Source organism: Rhineura floridana, chromosome 15 (genome assembly GCF_030035675.1).
Source record: "Rhineura floridana isolate rRhiFlo1 chromosome 15, rRhiFlo1.hap2, whole genome shotgun sequence".
Classification (NCBI taxonomy): domain Eukaryota; kingdom Metazoa; phylum Chordata; class Lepidosauria; order Squamata; family Rhineuridae; genus Rhineura; species Rhineura floridana.
Window position 1 is genome coordinate 11795193 of NC_084494.1, and position 22879 is coordinate 11818071.

The 22879-nt window shown below is 45.5% G+C and overlaps 1 protein-coding gene across 4 annotated transcripts in view; it reads right to left on the reverse strand.

The window, feature by feature from the left end:
* Positions 1-18750, reverse strand: part of LOC133370262 (protein argonaute-1) — a 77306-nt gene extending 58556 nt beyond the window's left edge. The window contains exon 1 of one of the 4 annotated variants that reach the window (XM_061596320.1): positions 18535-18750. In XM_061596320.1, coding sequence (XP_061452304.1) covers positions 18535-18559 — 25 coding nt within the window. In that variant the 5' untranslated portion in view covers positions 18560-18750. The remainder of the gene's footprint in view (positions 1-18534) is intronic. The other 3 variants (XM_061596321.1, XM_061596322.1, XM_061596323.1) reach the window with 3 other exon arrangements.
* Between the last annotated feature and the right edge of the window lie 4129 nt (positions 18751-22879).

Genomic DNA, 22879 nt, shown 5'->3' on the forward strand with positions numbered 1-22879 from the left:
GTGGACTAGAGACACACAATGGGGACCAAACTCTCACTGATTCCCTCAGGGCTTCTTCTTTTCAATGGATCTTCCCTGCTCCCTCATGCTCCCTCCCCCCCAGCCCACCCTCCACCTGCAATACAGATCAAGTTGAAGATTAGCTGTTGCTTTTTCTGCAGTAAAAATCCCAGCCCGATGCTTTGGGACATTTCAAGGGTCTTAAAACGAGAGAGCCAGAAAGAGAGAGAGAGAAACTGCTGTGGGGTTGCCAAGATGCCGCAGAGTTTCACATAAAACACAAATGCAGATTTGCTCCTGCTTTCGGAACATCGCCAAGCCGTCTCTTGAAAGACTCGCAGATTAATTAATGAAGTCAAGGAATCAGTGCACAGATTAAAAGTGGTTCCCCGCGAACGACACAACAAGGGGCTGGCCGGTGAATTACGGCTGGCCGGCAGACAAGGACAAGAGGGACCATGATGCCTAAATTAAACCTCAGCACCCCAGCTGGCAAAATGATAGCCAAGGCATTAGCTACACCACAGAGAGCTTCGGCTATAGGGCGGTATATAAATACAATAAATAAATACACCACCACCGCCTGACATTCTAGGCCCCGCACCCAGCTGCTTCCTCACCCCTCTTTCTGCTGCCTGTTATATTGAACCCATTTTAGGTTACCTGCAGAAGACATAAGGGACTTGAGACACCACCAAGGAGCATAGGAAGCTGCTTTATACCGAGTCAGACCATTGCCCCATCTGGCTAAGTAATGTCTGCACTGACTGGCAGCAACTTGCTAGGGCTTCAGCCGGCGTTCTCTCCCAGCCCTACCTGGAGATGCTGAGGATTGAACCTGGGACCTTCTGCATACAGAACAGATGCTCTATCACTGAGTTACGACCCTTGCAGACCAAGATAGGGAACTGGTCCTGGGTTTCTGTACATTCTCCCCCACTCTAACACATGTGGAACGTATCCAAATCCAGATCAGGTCAGGGACCACACTCATTGGAACATATTCAAGTCTGAATGAATTTTTTAAAAAAAAAAAAAACCTGCCCTTGGTCCATTCAAATGCTGCACCAGACAAGGTGAACTCTGTGACATAAATAAATTATGCAAACTGATCACGTGTGCATACTTTACACATCTTTTGAATGATTTATTTGGCATTTTGTTCTTTTGCATAATTTATTTCAATTTTGCTACATGTGGGAGCAGTAAGGATGTTAAAGCTCAACCCCAATCACTGAACAGGTTGTTCCACCAGCTTTCTGGCTTTTCAAACACATACTTGCAAGTCATGGAAGCTAAGCAGAGATTCTTAGAAAGCTAAATCCTGTGCCAATACAAGATTTGGAACTTTGTTCAGTGCTCCTACAGAATCACAGCTCTGGTTACGCAGCATGCACAGTGGTAGGGGCAGAGAAGTGGGTGAGGAGGTCCGAGAGCCCAAGATCCACTCCTAATCTCAGCAGGAGGGCAGATTCTTTAGGGGAGGCATCTGAACAAGCCTTTTATGTCTTGTCAGGCTCCTAAGAAACCAAGCTTCCAAATCCACAACTGTGATGGCAAAAATACCCAAGGTTCCCAAAATGAGACAGCCAAGTTCAATTGGTTTTCTCTATTTTCACAAGGTAAAGATTTTTCATGGCCTGGCCACAGCATTTCAACTCAATCCTCAAGGCAACAGCTTCTGAATAAATATTGTGGAATAATAAGCCCAGTGATAAGGACAGAAACGGCCAACTGTTCATCATCTGCTACGTGCAGGAATGTGCTATGCAAATTATGCTCACTGCAATGCAATTAAAATGTGTTAGAAATATTATTTTAAAACCATCTTGCAGGAGTACCATAACATTTATGTATTTATGCATTTGGGGGTTATGATCTGCTTTTCAACTAAAATGAGTTCTTATGGCAGAGAATATTAAAAATGCATACACCATAACAGACACACACACTAAAACCCTAAAAATGTTCAAGGAACACATAAAACTGGCAATATTATAGCCATGGGACTCTTCTCAAAAACCAGATCAAACTTGATCACACTTGGAGGTTAAAACCATGCTTAAAAACAGAGGGAAGTCCCTTAATCCATCAAGTGGTCTCTGTTTAGATGGTCTGTTTAGATGAGAGGTGGAGGCCTGGCAGGCCCCCATTTGGCACGCAAGGCCATTTTCCCCAAACCACACACACTTGCCCCATATCTGCTGTGGCATCAGGTCTAGGTCAGGAAGAGACAAAGCAGCCGATCCTTGCAGAAAGCTGATAGGTAGGGAGTTCAAATATGCTTGGTCGCTATCTCCCCCCAACCCATCGGCCACCTTTTGACACGTGGGCAGGACAAACCAGCTGTCAATCACCTGGTATCATTAGGACGTCAGATGATTGGCATGTGGGTGGTCTCACCTGTCAAAGTTGGCCCACAGATTGGGGGTGGGGAAGGTTTCCCACTCCTGATTTAAATAGTCTATCAAGACTTTTTTTAAAAATAGAGTATGTGTTTGAATCTGGCCAATCTCTGATGATCTCTTAGCTGGAACTCTAGGACTCTAGAAATAAAAAGGGGATGATAATTCTAGAAAAATCATCCTCCACTTCTTGAAGGAAGGGCAGGAAGTTAAGTAGGACAAGCATTTTTAAAGATTTTTTTTACTGTCTTATCACAGTTGCATGCCACCCTGGGCTCCCTTTGGCAGTAAGGGTGGGATAGAAATTTATTTAATAAAATTAAAAGGTAAAGGTGTCCCTGCACTTGTAGTGCAAGTCGTTTCCGACTCTTAGGGTGACGTCTTGCGACGTTTACTAGGCAGACCGTATATATGGGGTGGGATTGCCAGTTCCTTCCCCGGCCTTTCTTTACCCCCCCAGCATATGCCGGGTACGCATTTTACCGACCACGGAAGGCTGAGTGGACCTCGACCCCTTTTACCGGAGATTTGACTTCCTCCTTCCATTGGAATCAAACTCCGGCCGTGAGCAGAGCTTCGGCTGCATTACCGCCGCTTACCACTCTGCGCCATGGAGGATCTTAAAATAAAAATAAATAACAAAAATAAAGACAATAGGGACTTATGTATCCCACTGTGTCATATATCACAGTGAGAGCCTGCCCTACACACCCCTCTCACTTTCTAGGCTTCAGTACTCTTATCTGTAACATGGGGGCCAATAACCCAATAGAATGGAATCATGAAGGAGGAAATCTGAACCACAGTGAGGTTACATTATCGGATGCAAACACAACTTCCTCTCATGCCCTTCTGCTCCATCAAGATGGGTGAGAAGCCCATGGCACATTTTTTTTTTTTAAAAAAAAGATTTATCACCTGATTTTCTAGCACACGCTCCACAAAGCTGCTCACTACAGAAATAAAATACAAAGCCAAATACAAAATAAAACCATTTAACATATTAATTTTATAACAGTAACCTTAAAATCCGGCACAAAATAGGCAATAAAACAATAGTTATAAAAGAAATCAGTAGACTTCGGCATAGAAGCCCCCATTCATAATCCCAGCTTATATTACATAAACACCTTAGCAAAAAAGTAGCTCTTCAAGGTCCATGTACAAGTAGCGGGGCCTGCCTAACTTCGAGAAGGATCTAATCCACACAAATGTGGAGCCACCAACAAGGCAGCCCCATTACAAGTGCCACCCCACCAAATCATCTTCCTCAGCAGGCCCTCTGAAGCAGATGAAGGTACAGGCAGGCCAAGGTGGGTGTAGGTGATGCTTGGGGTAACCCAGCCTCACGCTGTTCATGGCTTAAAAGGTCATAACCACACCACAACCACAGTTACAGTAACTGCATATGAAAAATGCAGGGACGGAAGCCAGAAGGAGACTGGCCTGCGACAGCCACCCCTTTTATCAAGATCTGCCCCTTTCTGCCTGGAAACAAGGGAGTGCCTCTCCCTGCATACCTCCTCTCACCATGGCAAAGTTGCATTAAGTCTCCATTTTGTCATGCAAATGAGTATGTCTCAGCAGCGGGGCAGACTAGGGGGTGGATGGGGTGGACAGAAGCCTATTTCCAGTTTGAGCAGACTTTGCCTTTGCAAGTTCAGCAGAAAACTTTTTCTGCTCACCGGAGGCAGGGTGTTCCAAAGAGAACTTCCAACTCTGGCCTTCCCGTGAAAACCACCCTTGTCCCAAACATCTTTATTTGGGTGTGGGGAGAATTCAAGGCTGAACCTCTGCTTCAGATAATCACCATCCTAAACAAAGGATTTGTCTTAACAGCTGCCAGCCAGCTCTAGATCAACAGCTGCTTGATGGAGGCTGCCCTTTTAGGCGGGCATGAAATTAACATGTGTCTATTTAGATTTTTGCCCCCCAACACGGGGGGGGGGGGAGAGAGAGAGAGAAAACGGGGATGCACCAATGATCCCAGACAACACAGACACATGGAGTAGTTTCTTTTCATAGCGGTGCTGGGATGGATAAACTGCCACCTCAGCCCAAACGCCTTCTCTCCCACACACTCTCCTGCTGTTTCAATAAATTAACTGGGGGAAAGGAGAGATGCAGGCTCCAAGATGTGGGCTCCCAGAGAAGAAAGGGGGCTTAACTCGCATCTGCAGGCACATCAATCACTCAACTAAGAACCGGCTCACAATCTGCAGGTCCAAATGCACACAAAAGGATATAAGGTGACGTTCCCCATTAATAGAAGGGTATCCAGCACCACTGGAATAAAATGCCCACCCTAACTTCTGGTAAGGCTGGTATATGAAGGCAGGGGGTCTAGAAAAATGATTCCTAATTCCTGCTACGTTCTAGTGTCCAGTTTTTAGAAAATGGAATCTCATTTTTTAAATTAAACTTACCCTGCACTCCTGGGCGCCCACGTTGTTTTGAAAAACAGGAGCAATCAGAGGTTATGCAATGGACACATTGAGTAATGAGCAGGTGCTATTTCTGATACCCCATTTGTACCTATTCGTCACTTAGTTAGGGGAAGTGGGACTTAACCTGCAGAGCTGATTTTTTACAGCTGCTCAGGATAGCTGCTATTTTATTTTCCCCAGAAATGTTGTTTTAGTTTATTTTAAATTTTTTAAAAAACATGATTTTCTTTAGAACATAAACTTGAAGTGGCTTATAAAAAAAGCTGAAACACACAGTATTTACAGTCCAAATTACCCAGAATGCCCCTAAATAAACCATTCTGGTGGGAAAACACAGCCACCATTAGGGGCCGCCATTTTTCCTCCGTGAAATGCCTCAGAGTGATGCAATGTCCAGGGAATTCTGGGATAATTAAGTGGTCACAGCTGAGGCAACAAAAGAGAACAATCTGTCAGAATGAAGGAAACATTAAATGAATGACTAGGAGAACTAATGTCATCTTTATGAATGAACAATCAAAGGACCGAGGTCTTTAACAAAGCAAAGAAATGAAATAACAAAACAAAAACATCTTGTACACCTTTGTCATCTAGGCACTTGGGATTATTCAGTCCTAAGCATAACATATAGCACAACCCAAAAGTTGAATATTATACTTTTATCCCGTCTTTTTTCTACAGAGCTCAGGTAAGCATAACTGGCTTTCACACCAATCTCATTTCGCTCTAACAACACAGTGAGCAAGTTGGGCCCCATCTGCACTATACATTTAAAGTAATATCATACCCCTTTAAACAATCACGGAGAGCCAGTGTGGCCTAGTGGTTAGAGTACTGGACTATGACCTGGGAGACTAGGGTTCAAATCCCCACACAGCCATCTATTTATTTATTTATTATTTGATTTATATCCCGCCTTTCCTCCCAGCAGGATCCCAGGGCGGCATGAAGCTCACTGAATGACCCTGGGACAGTCACTGCCTCTCAGCCTCAGAGGAAGGCAATGGTAAAACCACCTCTGAATACTGTTTACCATGAAAACTCTATTCATAGGGTCGCCATAAGTCGGCATCGACTTGAAGGCAGTCCATTTTTCATTTAAACAGTCATTGCTCCCCCCCCCAAGAATCCTGGGAGCTGTCATTTGTTACGTGTGTTGAGAGTTATTAGGGCTGTGGAGTCGGTATGTCAAACCTCCAACTCCGACTCCTCTATTTTTCTACTGTCCGACTCCGACTCCTTCAAAATGGTAAATGTATATTGTTTCTACTGTCTGACTCCGACTCTGACTCCTTCATAAATGGCAAATGTATATTAATATTAATATTAAAAGATTAATTTTATTTTGAAGTCAGAGTCAGTACATTTCTACCAACTCCGACTCCACCCAAAATCGCTTCCGACTCCAACTCCACAGCCCTGTTAGGAGTATCCTATTCCCCTCACAGAGTGATAGTTCCCAGAGTTCCCTGGGAAAAGGGGCTGACAGGTAAACCACTCTGAGGATTGTAGCTCTGTGAGGGGAATAGTGCAGATGGGGGACTGAGAGACAGTGCATTGTATCGACCCATTGAAATTAATGAACCTCACTTTGGTCCATTGAGTTAAATGAGTTTACTTTGAGTAAAACTTAGTTGGATATAACTCAGTGCAACTAGCCCCTAGTAACCCGGTGAAGTTTATGCCTAAGTAGAGCTTTAAACTGGAGCTCCCCTGGCCCTAGTCCAATCCTCTAACTGCTACAGAGGCAGTTGCGGCCTGAAGAGAGAGAATGCCACATCTCCAAAGCTTGTTCTATGAAAATGACCGCAGGAAGCGATTCAGGGTGTGTCCAATTCACAAGGAGAATCTGTGAGTTGCCCTTCCATTACACCAGCAGCAGGGAGCCTGGGGCCCTCCAGATATTGTACAACTACAACTCTCATCAAACACTGCCAGCATGGCCAATGATCAGGGCTGATGGGAGTTGGAGCCCAGCAACACCTGGGGGACCACAAATTCCCTAACCCTTAAATTACATATTGCTTGAAACTGCAAGAAACTTCTTGTAAACCTGGGAGAATCGATACTATCTGTGGTATTCAATCTTATCGACACATGCAGAATAGATCCACTGAAGTTAATTAGATACAACTAACGTAGGTTCACTAAGTTCAATGGGTCCACTCTGAGAAAACCCTTCTTCCCATCTGTGGGCTTCAAAGATTTTGTTTTTTTAAAGAATGAACACTTCCCTCTAATTAGCATTGATAGCAAATTTTGTTTGATTAGACAGGGGCAAGAAGAAGCTAAAATACACACATACAAAACTAGGCATTCAACAAATCCAAAATCCAGCAGGTTCTTTGCTTTTATTGATTGTGCATTCTAAGCAAAATTGCTAGGAGGTAACTTGAGCCATTAGTGCAGCATGAAGATGGTGTTTAAGCAAGATACCTAGAAGAGAAATCTATGCAGATGGATAAAAGCCAAATTCTTCTCTCACCCAAGAGCTGCAAAGCCACAAGTTTGCACTTGCTGTCTGCTGATAATTAAGTTAACGTTAGTTTGTTATGGACCAATTATCAGACTGGAAGTGTGCAATGGCCTGAGATGGAGGAAGAAGGGATCTGAAGATTGCATTCCAGTCTATGATGAAGAAACACATAAAAAGAAGCAGCCAAAACCTCATTTAGGGCTGAGGAAAACCACAATCTCCTCCAAATAAACGGAATAACAAGAGAGTCTAGATATCAGCAAGACAAGAAACACAGCACATAAGAAAAGCCTGCTGGATCAGGCCAGTGGCCCATCTAGTCCAGCGCCTGTTCTCACAGTGGCCAACCAGATGCCCCTATGTGAAGCCCACAAGCAAGACCTGAGCAAAAAAGCACTCTCCTCTCATACTGCCTTCGACTGTGGATAAACTTTGACCATGATCCACAGAGACATCTCAAAAGAAGTCTGTACTGCCAAAATGCTGAAGGATGGTTCTTTAAGGCAAGGGTGGCCAACCTGTGGCCCTCTATATGCTGCTGGACCTCTAATTCTCACCAGCCCCAGCCAGTTTAACTATTTCTGGAGAACCACAGGCTGCCACAGCCTGCCCACCCTGATTTTAAGGAGAGTATAGAGGTTAGGGCTCCTGTCTGAAAGAAGAAATTGTAGTGCACATGCCTTTCATGCAAAAGAGCTCAGATTCAGTCTCCAGTAACTCCAAGTGAGGCTGGGAAAGAAACCGTGCGTGAAGCACTGGAGAGGTGCTGCCCGTCAGTGTTAGATGGACTATCCATCCTGAGTTGGTATTTAGAATCCCTGCTGTGTGCATGGAGGACAGCATACAGAACTCTGGGTGGGCCCAAAAGTTAATATTATTTCCAGAATTCAGACTGGTTCAGAAATAATGCTATACCAAAATCAGTTTACAAATCACAGAACCTTTCACAACCTTGGGAAACACTGCTTTTTACTTGTTTCAAAGATAGCAAAACTGTCATCTTTCCAAAGAACTGACTGGAACTACAGATAGAGAGGGTCCATTAAAGCAGGTTTGTAGACAGCCAATTCCTTGGTAGCCTGTGGTGAGCAACAACTGCTTCTATGCAAACGTTGTGTGAAATTGGAAGATAGCTGTTTTCTTTGCCTTAGAATGACTATCCGAAATCAATGTCTATGTCTTGCAGTGGCTCTAAAGGGCTATGGACAGTGCACAAGTCCCCTCCCCAAAGCAACCTTCCCATGCCTTTTATCATCACAACAACCTTGTTAAGTAGGACAGGACAAGACCAAGGCACTCAGTAAGCCTTGTGGCTCAGCAGATCTGAATCCACTACAGCATTACTTGAAAACTTCTTCCCACTCCCTGCCACAAAGCCTTTCCAAATTAGCCCATTCTAATTCTGCAGCTTTTTATTTATTACATTTATATCCTATCTTTCCTCGAAGGAGCTCAAAGTAGTATACATAGTTCTCCCCTTCCACTCTGATCCTAACAACAACCCTGTGAGATAGGTTAGGCTCAGAGGTAATGACCTTCAACCAGGTGAGCTTCATGCCTGAGTAGGAATCCAAACCCTGGTCGCTCAGGTCGTAGTCCAAAACCCTAACCATTATACCATACTAGCGCTCTCTCTCTTTTAATTCTTACTGGCTCCATCTTTTTAACATTGTTTTATGATTTGTACATCGCTTGGGTATTTTTTAAAAAAATGTAGTGTCTCATTTCCAGAAGAACTCAGCATGTTGAATTCTTCTTGTGAACTATTGAATACACAGGCAGATTACAGCTCACCCGGACCAATTATTTTTTAAAGGTCTTCTCTAAGTGGGATCAATCCCTGCACAACCTTGTATTCTGAAGCTTTTATCCAACAGTGGAACTAAAGTCAAGCCAGTGTTCACTCCCAAGTAGGTTCATAATATGGTACTTTAATGGGTTCAGCTATAAGAACCAGTGTGGCGTAGTGGTTAAAGTGTCAGACTGTGACCTGGGACACCAAGGTTCAAATCCTTGCTCAACCATTAAGCTCTTTGGGTAACCTTGGGCCAGTCACTGGTTTTCAGCATAACCCACCTCACAGGGTTCTGGTGAGGATAAAATTGGGTGGGGGACAACCATATTTGTACACCGCCTTGAGCTTCTTGGGGGAAAGGTGAGATCTAAATGTATTAATTATTATTATTATCATCATCATCGATGCTCATGGGAAGTGGGTACCATCTCAAGAGACAGGCATTCTCTGTTCATTCTTACACAGCTAGGAGAGTTTCAAACGGGAGTACCTTCAAAGACTTGCAATGAAGCATGCATTGGGGAAGGTCCATAAATCAGTGATAGAGCATCTGTTTTGCAGGCACACGGTCACAGGTTCAATCCCTGGCATCTCCAGGTAGGGCTAGAAGAGAACCCTGTCTGAACTCCTGGAGAGCTGCTGTGAGTGTAAACAATACCAGGCTAGATGGCTGAATGATATTAGGCAGCCTCCTATGTTCCTACCAGCAACAGTCAGTACCACGTAATTAACATTCCCTCCTACTTAGGGAGAATGCCTCTTGTTACATGGCACCTGCCATTGGCACTACCTGAAGGTGTAGAAAGCTAATCACCAGCATCCTTTCTACTTGATGAAGGCCAGTTCCAGGGCTCTCCATGAAATTACTATAGCCCCAAGTTGCACCTTAGTTTGATAGTGGGTCTCTCCTCCCCCCAGCTCTCTCAGGTGAGGTCCACACTATCTACCCACCATGAGTTGTCCACCCACATGCAAATTTAACCAATGGTGACCAACAGAGCTATCTTCCCAATTTTCCATCCAATCTCTGAAAGAAAAATAAATGATACTAATTCCTGTGAAAATGAGTTCCATGGGTTAATTATAAAGCTGGGAAGAGCGGCATGTGCAGCTGCAACAATCTCAGGGTATTCCTCTCAACCTATGATAATCCATGCTGCAGGCGTGCAGGAAGTGAGGGGGGAGGGAAAGGCAGTGAATCAGCGGTAGAGCACATGCTTTGCATGAAGGTTCAATCCCTGGCATCTCCATACTGGGCTGGGAAAGACCCTTGCCTGAAACTCTTGGGAGCTGCTGCCAGTCAGTGTAAACAATACTGAGCCAGGTTGCCCAATGATCTGACTCTGAATAAGGCAGCTTCCTCTGTTCTCAGGTGGTGCTGAAGCAGTTCACCTTGTGCCAACCTTGTGCCCTCCAGATGTTTTGGACAATTCTCATCAGCCCTAGCCAGCATGGCCAGGGATGATGGGAGTTGTAGTCCAACACATCTGGAGGGTACCAGGCTGAGGTATCCTACTGGGAGGAAGGCTGGGATATAAATTTAATCAATATTTATTTATTTATTATTAATTATTTAATTAAATAATAATAATAATAATAATAATAATGATAATCATCATCATCCACCCAGAGAGCTTTGGCTATGGGGCGGTATACAAATCCAATAAATAAATAAATAATAAATAAATATGCGGACCAAGAGTCTGACTCTGTATAAGGCAGTGCCTCTTTTCTGCCCAGGAAACACTGAAAGGGGAGGGGGAAGGAGGGAGGGGGAAGGAGGGAGGGGGGATTGTGTAAAATGAGGGAATAGAGGCAGGTGGCTATTTGCAAAGCCAGCAGAGCTGGACACTTCATCCCAGAAAGAAACTGGGGCACAGTCCTCCTTAGATGGGCCATTCCCTTCCCATCCAATATTTGAACTTTCTTTCCCCCCCTCCCCCCAAGAAAGGTTGGGAAAGACTCTCTCAGCACAAAAGGGATAAGAGGATTCAGTCATGGGGGGGACGAACCCTACGCTCCTTGATGCAGCAGAAGCCAGAAATTCACTCAGGAAAATCCCTATGCAAATTAGAAAGTTTTCTGATGCAAATTACTCTGATGCCCTACAGAAGAGGTGGAAAACTGGATCCCGAACTCTCCCACCTCCTGCAGGCCATTTCAACATGTGAGCCACAATCACTGGATATCACAGTATTCAACAGCAAAGGAGGAATAAGAATGTGCTCCCAATAATTCTTCCTTTCCAGGCACAGGAGACTTTTTCCCTTAGTGATCCTGCTTTAATTTCAAGCCATGGCTGTAAAGGAAGAATCAGAAGCCTCCTTTCAAGGGCATTCCTGATTCTTTGGTCACATCCATATCACACATTTTAAGCCCATGGCTCCCCCCCAAAAAAAAGAATTCTGGGAACTGTAGTTTAACCCCCTCAGAGCTACAGTTCCCAGCACCCTTAACAAACTACAGTTCCCAGGATTCTTGGAGGAAGCCATGTGCTCTAAATGTATGGTGTGGATGTGACCTTACTATCCAGATGTAATTCTGTGCTCTTGGGTTTGATGCCTTTTTCTGTTGCTGAAAGTAAACAAAAAAGTGCCAAATTCTACCAGTGGGTGGAACAGAAGTATTGGGGAGGGGCACTTTCTGTTCAATTTGGGTTTGCTTTGTTTACCTGACCCATCTGACATCTGATGTCATATGATGCCAGGTGATAGGCAACAGGGCATGGCTTATTTTATTTATTACTTGATTTATATCCCATCCTTCCTCCAGCAGGAGCCCAGGGCAGCAAACAAAAGCACTAAAAACACTTTAATACATCATAAAAACAGACTTTAAATACATGAAAACAAAACATCTTTAAAAACTTTTTTTAAAAAAAGCTTTCAAGACATCTTTTTTTTAAAAAGGTTTAAAAACGTTTTAAAAAGCAATTCCAACACAGATGCAGACTGGGATAAGGTCTCAACTTAAAAGGCTTGTTGAATGAGGAAGATCTTGAATAGGTGCCGAAAGATAACAGAGATGGCCCCTGTCTAATATTTAAAGGTAGGGAATTCCACAGGGTAGATGCTGCCATGCTAAATGTCTGTTTCCTATACTGTGCAGAACAGGCCTTCCTGATAAGATGGTATCTGCAGGAGACCCTCACCTGCAGAGCGCAGTGATCGACTGGGTATATAAGGGGGTAAGACAGTCTTTCAGGTCTCTGAAGGCATCTGGCAACTTTCTCCGATCATTCAGTTCACTGCATAGGCTCTTACCCTGCACAGAAACTACACATGAGCCATACACCCTCCCTACTACCAATCTCCTCCAGGTAGATTAGATAGGAAGGAAGTAATGGTTTAGGGAAAATCTGGAGAAGTCTGGCTCTCTAATTAGGCCCATGGGTGACAGCAATGCTTCCCAAGTGTCTTCCCCCCCCCCGACCACTTGAAAATTGCTGAGAGTCTTGGCAGACCACTCAATGATTTTTCTGCCTGTTGCAACAATTGTAATGCACTGTGGTAGATGCTCTATGTTTTTTAATTGTATTTGAATTGCTTCTTTTATTTCTTATACTGTATTTTATTGTATTGCTCGGAATGCAAACTGTAATACAATAAAAGGAATAAAAAAAACTACAAATACAAGTAAAGATCAATATAAATATTTAATGCAACGGATGCGCCATCTTCTGCCTTCAACCTCAAATCCACACACACGCCACGGAGCACTTGAATGAAGCTCTCGGACCGCTGGTAGCCCATGGACCACAATTTGGGAACACCTGGGCTAGAGGTTCCCCATCCCTGCCCAAGAGAGCGATCTAATTTAGCATCTTTATTTTACTTGTTATTAGTAAACAAAGCAGCACACTTTGGAATTGCCAGGCTCACCAAATATTGTATTTGCAATTGGCATCCATTCATTCTGTCATGAGCCCTGCTGAAGGGGGACGGACAGACGAGGACAAAGTGGAGGAGGAGGACTTAAGAGTGGGATGTTCGAGCTGGTGAGGGGCCGAGCGGGGAGTGGGACACAGAAGGCGCCCCAGCTCTGGACTTGGACAGTTCAACCCCAGCACCTCCAGATACCCCTGTGGAGAGGCAACCTGGCCAGGTGGTTGTTTCCCAGCCTGATGCTTCCCCACTCCCTGCACCCGCATCACCAGCAGGCAGCCCCCCTCCCTCGCATGGGGAAGACAGGACGGTGCCGGAGGCTCCGCCTTCACCTCACACCAGGAGGCAAATGCACCACAGATTCAACAGACACAGCTGAGGCAGAGTCTCCGCCTGCACACGAGCTCCCAATAGTGACAGTTGGCACACGCAAGCAGGGTGCCCGCCCAGCCTTATTAAGCCAGGCGAGGGGGGGAGTAGTTATTGAGTCAACATCTTAGTTCTGCAAAGTTATGCTTAGTTAATCCTACAGAGATGCCGAGTTCTGCATAAGCCACAGGTAGATTCACGAAGTGCTGCACTGAATTGAAACGGTCTCCTTAATACAATAAAGGAAAAAACTACAGCTGTGTCTGAGTCTTTCGAGTTCGAACAGGACTCACTCTTTCTAATGAACTTGTGAAACAGAAACTTTACGGCCCCACATCACCAACTCCCATCCACAAAGATTGCTTGGCAGCCTATGATGTGGTTGTGAACCAGCATGGCTTCGTATGTCACAATTCTGCAGGAACACAACAAAGCTGCAGAATTTAACTTCGTAAGAATTTTAAGCTTCCATCGCTCACCCAAGACAGATGGGTTGATCTAAAGTGATAAAAACGATGTATAGTACAATGAAGTAGACTGCTTGGCAAATCATTTGTACCGGAAAATTTGATCTCCCAAGAGCACTAATACAATGTTAGACCTTCTCAGAATAGACCCATGTCTAGTTTCTGAAAGAGATACAGAAGTAAGTCCTTCCAACATGACAACTGTCCAATGCAATCCTAACCATGTCCATTCAGAAGTAAGTCCAAGTGAATTCAGAGAGTACAAGTGAGTTCAGAGAGGTAAGTGGGGTTAGGATTGCAAACTTCATTGCACAAATACTTTCTGGATCCATTTTCACAAATTAAAACCAGAACGAGAAGCAAGCCACCCTTCAATCTTGGGCTCTAACTTAGTTATAAGAATATTAGTACAGGAATACCCCGCATTAATGTATGCAATGGGTCCAGAGCAAGTACGTAAACCGACAATGTACTTAAAGTGAAGCACTACCTTTTTTCACTTATCGATGCATATACTGCACTGCAATCGTCATATACGGGCATAACTAATGTAAATAACGCATTTATAACTAAAATAAACACAGTAGGCCTTCCAAGTTTGTAGTTGGAAACTAACCGGGCGGTGGCATCATGCCGTTAAGTGTCCGTTCTTGCGAAGCGAGCGTACGTAAACAGGGGAATGGTGATACTGTAAATATGTCCGTACTCGCGAGTGTCCGTAAAGTGAAGGTCCGTATAGCGGGGTATTCCTGTACACATTTGTATTCTGACATCTAGATGACAAATTCTAGGAAGAACTGCCACGTGGAAGATGTCAGCTTGGTATGCCAGCAAACCCTATCTCCCTCTCACCAAACTGATTGGGACACAACTGGATAAAGGACATCTGGGAGAGCCAAGATGCAGTGTCACACCTTCTAAGTAGCGGCCATGTCCACACATCATAAGCCTGACCTTCTAAGTTCACTGAGGATAAGCAGCGGGCAAGCGCCCACTTCCCCACCGTTTCCAATTCATTCCTCTGTTGGCACGAGCAGAACAAACGAACCAGAAAGCCATGACTTCGTTATACCCAAACCAGTGATCATGGCTTGTTGTTGCCATAGCCAACACGACTGCGGTTTGTTAGGGTGAAAAACACAATCCCGGGCTTGGACATTACGCAAAGACTGCTGGTTTGTTTATCCCACTCATGCTAGGAGAAGAGCAAAGGAGAAGCAACCACGTAGCATGCATCAGCACACTGCTCATTCTCTGTAAACCACAATAAGCCCCCCCCCAAAATACCTCAGGCTGTGTACACACCATACACTTAAAGCACAATTTCTCCCCTAAAGCATCCTGGGAATTGTAGTTTGTGAAGGGTGCTGGGGATTGTATCTCTGTGAGGGGTAACCTACAATTCTCTGCTATTTTTTTTTTAGGGATATGGTTTAAATGTATGGTGTGTACTTAGCATCAGTATTATAAGGACTGTCTTCTACGCAGAAAGTCCCAGGATGGTTTCCATTCCATCCAGAGCTGGAAACATCTCATTCTGAGCCACTGCCAAGTCAGTGCTGACAGCACCGAGCTAGATGGACCAAAAATCTGAGCTGAAATAAGGCAACTTCCCAGTTCTATGTCCCCAAAGCCTGGCCGAGTCCCATGAATCCGGCCAGTATGTGATGGCCATGGGCATATGACTCTCACCAGCCTGAGATCCCCCCCCCCGCTGTTCTGAAGAGCAGTGACCCAGCCTCACAGGGCTATTGGAAAGACAAGGAAGTAAGAGACCACAAAGCACTTCCCACCAGCCCTCCTCTGTGGAAGCTAAACAATAGATTTTGCTCTCCTAGCTTCCTGCAATGTGCTATAGAAAACTTAAAAATATTTGAAAAAAACACTTTAAAATGTGTTGGAATTGTTTGAGATGATTTTAAAGCTTGTTTTTAAGGATGCTTTTAATGATATTTTGTTTTAATATATTTTAAAGTCTGTTTTTAAGATGTTTTAGAGTGCTTTTAAGTGTTTCATTTGCCACCCTAGCTCCTTCTGGGAGAAAGGGAGGAATATAAATATAATAAACAAATAAATAAAAACCCACATTTGAAAAGACTTCAGAGAAATCAAGCATCATTTCTTTTTCCCATCAAGACAGAAGCAGGGAGGAGCAGTTTCAATTTTTTTTAAAAAGGCAATGAAAGAAAACACAAACGCTATTGATAAGTTTTAACATACACCCTTCTGATCACTCCTTGTGTAGACAAAGCAGTAAACCAGCCACTGCCAAGCTGGTGCCCTCCAGATGTCTTGGACTACAACTCCCATCAGCCCCAGCCAGCACACGCTGGCAGGGCGTGATGGCAGTTGTAGTCCAAAACATCTAGATATGACTAGGCTGGCAAAGATTACAGCAGAACGTGCCCTCCTCCAGCTGTCCAAAGGCTACTGGGAGCTTGTGCAATGTACATCTCTTCCTCACCCCCCCCACCCCCAAAGATGCAAACCTCTTAGATTGGAGGGGAAGCCTGGAGGAGAAGGAGAGGAGAAAAAACCCCTCAACAATGCCCCAGCTGCCACTCTCTCCCCTTGTCCTAACAAGGGATAGTTATCCTTCTGACCCCTCCCCCCTTCAGATATGCTTCACAGCTCAAATCTCAATCCTCAGCTTCCCTGTAAGACTGGGGGGGGGGCTGTGCATGAATGCACCTCCTTCCTGTGTATGAATGCACCTCCTTCCTCCAGTCCCCTGAAAAACCCAACCCAATAAATTCCCAAAAACTTACTGAAGCAGCAATGTGCCTTCTTGCAAAAACATTTGTGCAAAGATCCCACATTTCCTTCCCCGCTCCTGCCGACTTTCTGCAATGGGTCAGTTGCTTCTATCCCTCTTTACACCCTGATCTCCACAACAAAGCAAAGCAGGCAATCACCTCAAGCCAGTTTTGCTCCTAGCAACATCCAGATTCTGCTTTAAACACATACCAGGGGATCCAAGGCATGGAAGAGCCCCTTTTGCGCTCCTCTAGATGAGGAGCTGGCTGGTTTGCACAGGAGAAGTGAGCCTTCCACCCACGCACCACTGGAGAGCCTGCAGCCCCCCGCCACCCACCCTGTCCTCTTTCAACCCTTCCTGAACCCCTCAATGCACAGCAAATGCTCTCCATCAGTCTTCTTTGCAACTTCTCCCTTGCAAAAACAGAAAGGCATTTCGTACAGCTCCTCTCCCTGCTTTAAATCACAACAATCCTACTTCCAGAGGACAACTTTTTTCCTCTTTCAACCGCCCCCCCGTCCCCCTCCACATCCCCTTTCCTCTACTTCCATCCCATGCCTTGCACTCCAGCCTACCCCTTGGCAGATTCCTCTTCTCCCTCCACTTGATCACCCCCACTGCACACCTCAGGATCCATCCCTGTCATCCCATGCAGCCTCTCCGAGTAGCAAAGCTGCTCATCCACACAAGGGGCCACAAACACACCATGCATTTAGAGCCTGTGGCTTCCCTCTCCCGTAAAAAGAATTCTGGGAACTGTAGTTTTCCCCTTGCAGAGCTGAAATTCTCAGCCCCCTTAACAGACAACAGTTCTCGAGATTCTCTGGGGGAAGCCACTTGCATTACCTGGATGGCTGTGACCACACGCACACTGTGACTCCCCGCACATCAATGGCTCCTCAACAGCCCACCGTTAAGTCACCCTTGCCTCCTCCCACCCAGTCCCACAGGACAAGGTGCCCCCCAAACCCCCTCTGTTTTGTCTTGCTGCTGGGGTGTGTGTGTCCAGATTTGCCCTCAGCCCTTCTTGTTCCACTGCTCTGCCCTTCCCCAGTTGCTCCTGCTTCCCCCATAAGAGAATCCTCCTACAAGTGCTCTCGAGCCCTCACCCCTCCTACGGGCCTCCGGATCCCCTGTTCTTCCCAGCGCTCCCTTCTCTCGGCTCCCGAGCCTCTTGCCTCAGCTACCCTTCCTCCCTCAGTCCCCCCACCTGAACCCCTTCCCACGACTCCCCCTCCACTTTCCGCAATGACTTGAGGCTCCCGAAGCCCCGCTCCCTCTCCCCACCCCAACTCCCCACTTCTCCTCCTCCGAGGTTTCCTCCCGCTCCCCCTCAACCGCACGGGCTCCCCCATGTCCTCAGCCTGCCTGAATCTCGTTCCCCCGACGTGTACTGCAAGCCTCCCCCCCTCAGATTTCCCATTCCGCTCCTCGGCAGATCTGTTCGACCCCGCACTTGCTGCCCTAAGCCCCCCGCCCTCTGCACCCGGCAGCAGACCCTCCTTTGTAACAGGCCCCGTGTCCCCCATCTCTGCCGTCGCAAGGCCTCTCGGGCTTCCCTAAGCCCCCTTCCCTCCATGGCTCCCCTAAGCCCCCCAACCCCACTCCATCCCCCGCCGGCGCATGCCCGCTCTTCCAAACTCCCCTCCCCGCACTGCGCACCTCCCCCTCCCTGAGCTCTCAGCCCCCTTCCCCTCAACTGCACTGCTCCCCCTAAGCCCCCAAACCTACTGCGGCCCACAGTATCTCTGAGGCCAAACATGCCGCAACCCCCCCTTCCCCAAGACCCTCGGAGGAACCCTTGACTCTCTGCAGAGCACCTTTTGCTCAAAGCTCCCTCCTCTCAATTGCACTTGCTCCCCAGCGTCCCCGAACCTATTGCATCTCCTCCCACCCCCCCGATTCCTCATTGCCTTCCCTCCTCCCCCGATACCTGCTCCCGAGGGTCCTGCTTCCATCCCATCCACGCGGGCGTCGCCCCGAGCCTAGCGGGGAGAAGAGAAAAAGTCCGGGCGGGCGCGGGGGGAACTGATACCCGCGAGCGCGCGCCAGGACTAGGGCGCCGCTCGCGCTGCTGCAGCCGCAGCCTCTGCCCGGGACGAGGCAGGCGCCTGAGATTCGCAGACCGCGCATGCGCAGCCTCGCGGCCAACCAGCAGCGTCGGCAACGCGTCACGGGAGGTCGCTTCTCTGCCCCCGCCCTCCCCTTTCTTCGCCAAAGAGATACAGAGCACACTCACCGGCTGCCCCTCCGCAGCTCCCGCTTGTGGTTCCGATTAGGACTCCTCCATGTGCGGGGTTAAGAGTGTTGAGCTACATAGGGGACTCCGTGGAAAAGAAGCAAAAGGAAGCCTGTCAAGTTGCGCTCCTGTGCTATTTCTCTCACACCTTTTTTTTCAAGCTTAGAAATTCAGTAAAGAGGGCTTTCTCCTGCTCATCACTGCATTTCTTTCTACTGAATTCCTGATTGTTATTGTGGGATTTAACAGTGCGGGAGAGGTGAGAGATGTCATCCTTGCCAAGCTCCTTTTGCCCCCTTAATACTTTATATATATATATATAAGAGGAGATTATTATTCAAAAAAACACAGCTGAGAAAAGCTTAGAAAGAAGATCTAACCCTCTTTGCCCGGCACATGGAGGATTCAACCAACTGCAATTGGGAACCGGAAGTCTTAACGCTGAGCCATTAAGAACGTAACGGCGTAGCCCCTCGCTCTTTCCCTTCCACTCCTGTTGCCAACAAAGGAGGGGAGAGAATCCTGTGGGCGCCCCCTGGCGGAGAGGAACTGCACGAACAGAGTGAGAAACGGGGCTGTATAGGTAGGGCATATGCCGCACGGGGCCATTTTGAAACCAGAACGAGTCTATGGGGAAGTCCCAAAGGAACTCTTAATGGTTTAAGTGCCTAATAGGGCTAGAGCTACACATATAGCTGTAGGGTTGCCAGGTTCATGGCCTGAGACTTATCCTGTATCTTTAGGAGAAGAGAAAGTCAGCCAAGCGCAGGTGTTCTTGCAACCCTGTAACAGGAAAAACCACAAGGTGGAATTCTCCCTTCGCTCTGCACAACTTTTAAAGATACAGAAGACCTCCTGGTTGCCAGGCCAGGCCCGGCCTCCAAGAGGTCTTCTGTATCTTTAAAAGCTGTGCAGGCGGAAGGGAGAATTCCACCTTGTGGTTTTTCCTGTTACAGGGTTGCAAGAACACCTGCGCTTGGCTGACTTTCTCTTCTCCTAAAGATACAGGATAAGTCTCAGGCCATGAACCTGGCAACCCTATATAGCTGACTTAAGTAGCAGAGGCCTAAGATGGGGGATAACATTTTTTAATGCTCCCTTTGCATTTTTTTAAACACCTCACAAGTAGAAAACTAGCACAGCAGGGAAAGGGTTAGGCCAGCGTCATTATTTTATGTTGGGCAAATTTTCTGCTTGCAGATAGTCGCTGCTGGTTCAGTTTTGTAGTTAGTCTACTTGCCCGACTTGGGGAAGGATGGCCCAATGATATTCTCCACCTTAACAGTCTGACAGCAGGCTTGTCACAAAAAGACTTGTAGCACCTTAAAGACTAACACAATATGGCATAAGGGCCCCCTCTAGGATGCACACTTTAACATGGTGAGGGGGTTTGAGAGTGTCAAAGAAGCTGACAGCAATGCCATCAGGGGTTTAGTCCAAGCGGCTAGACTCCACCGGACTAAGATGCATCCAAACTCAGAGGAAGGCAATGGTAAACCACCTCTAAGTACCTCTTACCACGAAAAGCCTATGAACAGAATATCCAAAATGCAACACGAGATAGTGCTGGAAGATGAGACCCCCAGGTCAGAAGGCACTCACCAACCTACTGGGAAAGAACAAAGGACAAGGACAAGTAGCACTGTGACTAATGACGAAGCTGGGTCAAAGCCAAAAGGAAGCCCAGAGGCTGATATGCAGAGATGCGAAATGAGAGTCCAGAGTTGTACGATGCACACAATAGGAACATGGAATGTGAGGCGCATGAACCAGAGAAAGTTAGAAATTGTCAAGCAAGAAATGGAATGTATCACCATTACAATACTTGGGGTGAGTGAATTAAAATGGAAGGGGAATGGGACATTTTCAATCAGGCAACTACAAAATATTTTATGCAGGACATGAGAAATTAAGAAGAAATAGAGTTGCTTTAATAATGAGAAGTGATGTAGCAAGAGCAATTAGGAGCCATAACACAAGGTCTGAGTGAGTGATATCAATGAGATTAAACGGGAAACCTATTAATATAACCATCATCCAAGTCTACGCTCCAAAAATGCAGAGAGGAATTGGAGAGATTTTACACAAAAGTACATTTTGCACAACATTTTATGCAGAAGTACACGAAGAAATTGATCACACACCAAAAAAAGACGTGCTGATCATCATGGGGGACTGGAATGCAAAAGAAGGGAACAGAGAAGAACTAGGAATTGTGGGGAAATGGGGCTTAGGAGATAGAAATGAAGCAGGAGAAAGACTTATTAATTCTGTGAAACCAATAATTAGTTTCTTGCAAACACATTTTTTTAGCAACCGAAAAGATGACTGTACACATGGACATCACCAAATAGTCAATATAGGAATCAAATTGATTATATAATTGGTAGCAGAAGATGCAGAAGTTCCATACTCTCTGCATAAACAAGACCAGGAGCAGACTGCAGTACAGATCATGAACTGGTAATATCAAAAATCAGAATAAAGCTGAAGAACAACAAAGCAATCATAATGCCAAAATACAATTTAAATAATATCTCAGAAGAATATAAAGATCAAATAAGGAACAGATCTGAGGCTTTACTTAATTGACAGAGAACCAGAAGAACTATGATTGAAGTCAGAGACGTTATCAGGAAAGAATGCAAAAAGACAATAAACACCTCTAGTTAAAAAGAGAGAAAGACCTCAATGGATGACTGAAGAAACATGGTTAAAGAGAGAAGGAAAGCAAAAGCAAAAGTAGAAACACAGTCAGAACCCTAAATGCAACAATACAGCGACTAATACATAGGGACAAAGAGAACTATTACAATAGTTATTGTACAGAAATAGAAGAGGACAACAAAAAGGGTAGAACAAGAGCCCTATTCCAAAAGATTAGAGAAATTAAAGGGCAATTTAAACCAAGAGTAGGGATGTTGAATAATCAACAAGGGAACACACTGATTGACCGAGATGAAATAAAAGGAAGATGGAAGCAATACACTGACGAACTCTATAAAAGAGATGCAAGGATGACATTCATTCATGGAGGAACCATATGAGGAAGAACCAGAAATTTTAGAATGTGAGGTGAAAGCTACTCTTAAAATACTTGGAAGAGACAAATCACCAGGAACAGATGGCATACCAATAGAGTTGCTACAAACTACCGAGACTGAATCTGTCCAAATTTTGACTAAAATTTGTCAACAAATATGGAAAACTAAACAATGGCCCACAGACTGGAAGACTTTAATGTACATCCCAATTCCAAAGAAAGGGGAGCCCAGGGAATGCAGTAATTATCAAACGATTGCCTATTCCAGAAGATTAGAGAAATGAAAGGGAAATTTAAACCACGAGTAGGGATGCAAACATAAGATTTTATATTGGTGCAGCCCAAGGAATGGGGAACCTGTGGCCCTCCAGGTGTTGGTGGACTACAGTTCCCACCATCCCTAACCATTGGCCATGCTGGCTAGGGCTGATGTAAGTTGGAGTCCAAGAACATCTGGAGACGCACAGGTTCCCCACCTCTGCTGCACCCATACACACAGCTTAGGAGAAAACCACTATCAGAGGAAGGGCAGACAGAAGAGACTAATCTCTAGCTCTCAGAATCAAATGCTAGGATAGGAACTTGGAAGGCAACCACTTTTAAGAACATTCAGCATGTAAACTTTGTAATATTTTTTTTTAAAAGTCTGGAAGGTGCTATGCCTCATTTTCAAGTTAGAGAATTATGTGGAAGAGAGACTCAACTTGAGGCAGAGGATTCACCTTCCCAAACGTTTTGCTTTAAGCACACGTTTCTAGACTATATTGATGGAAATATATGCCTGAAAGCACATGGGCAACAGTTAAGACTTCAGAAAACAGGTGACTAAAAATTCAGCAGCTTTGTCTGCAAAAACGGTATTATACGAAGTAGTAAAAAAATAACAAGACTGTCTCTATTTGCATGTTTTAAATGCATTGCAGAATCAGCTTCTTTTCATGCAGAATTTTTGTGGTGCTGAAACCTCTTGCGCATTGAATGGCACCTGCTCTCTTC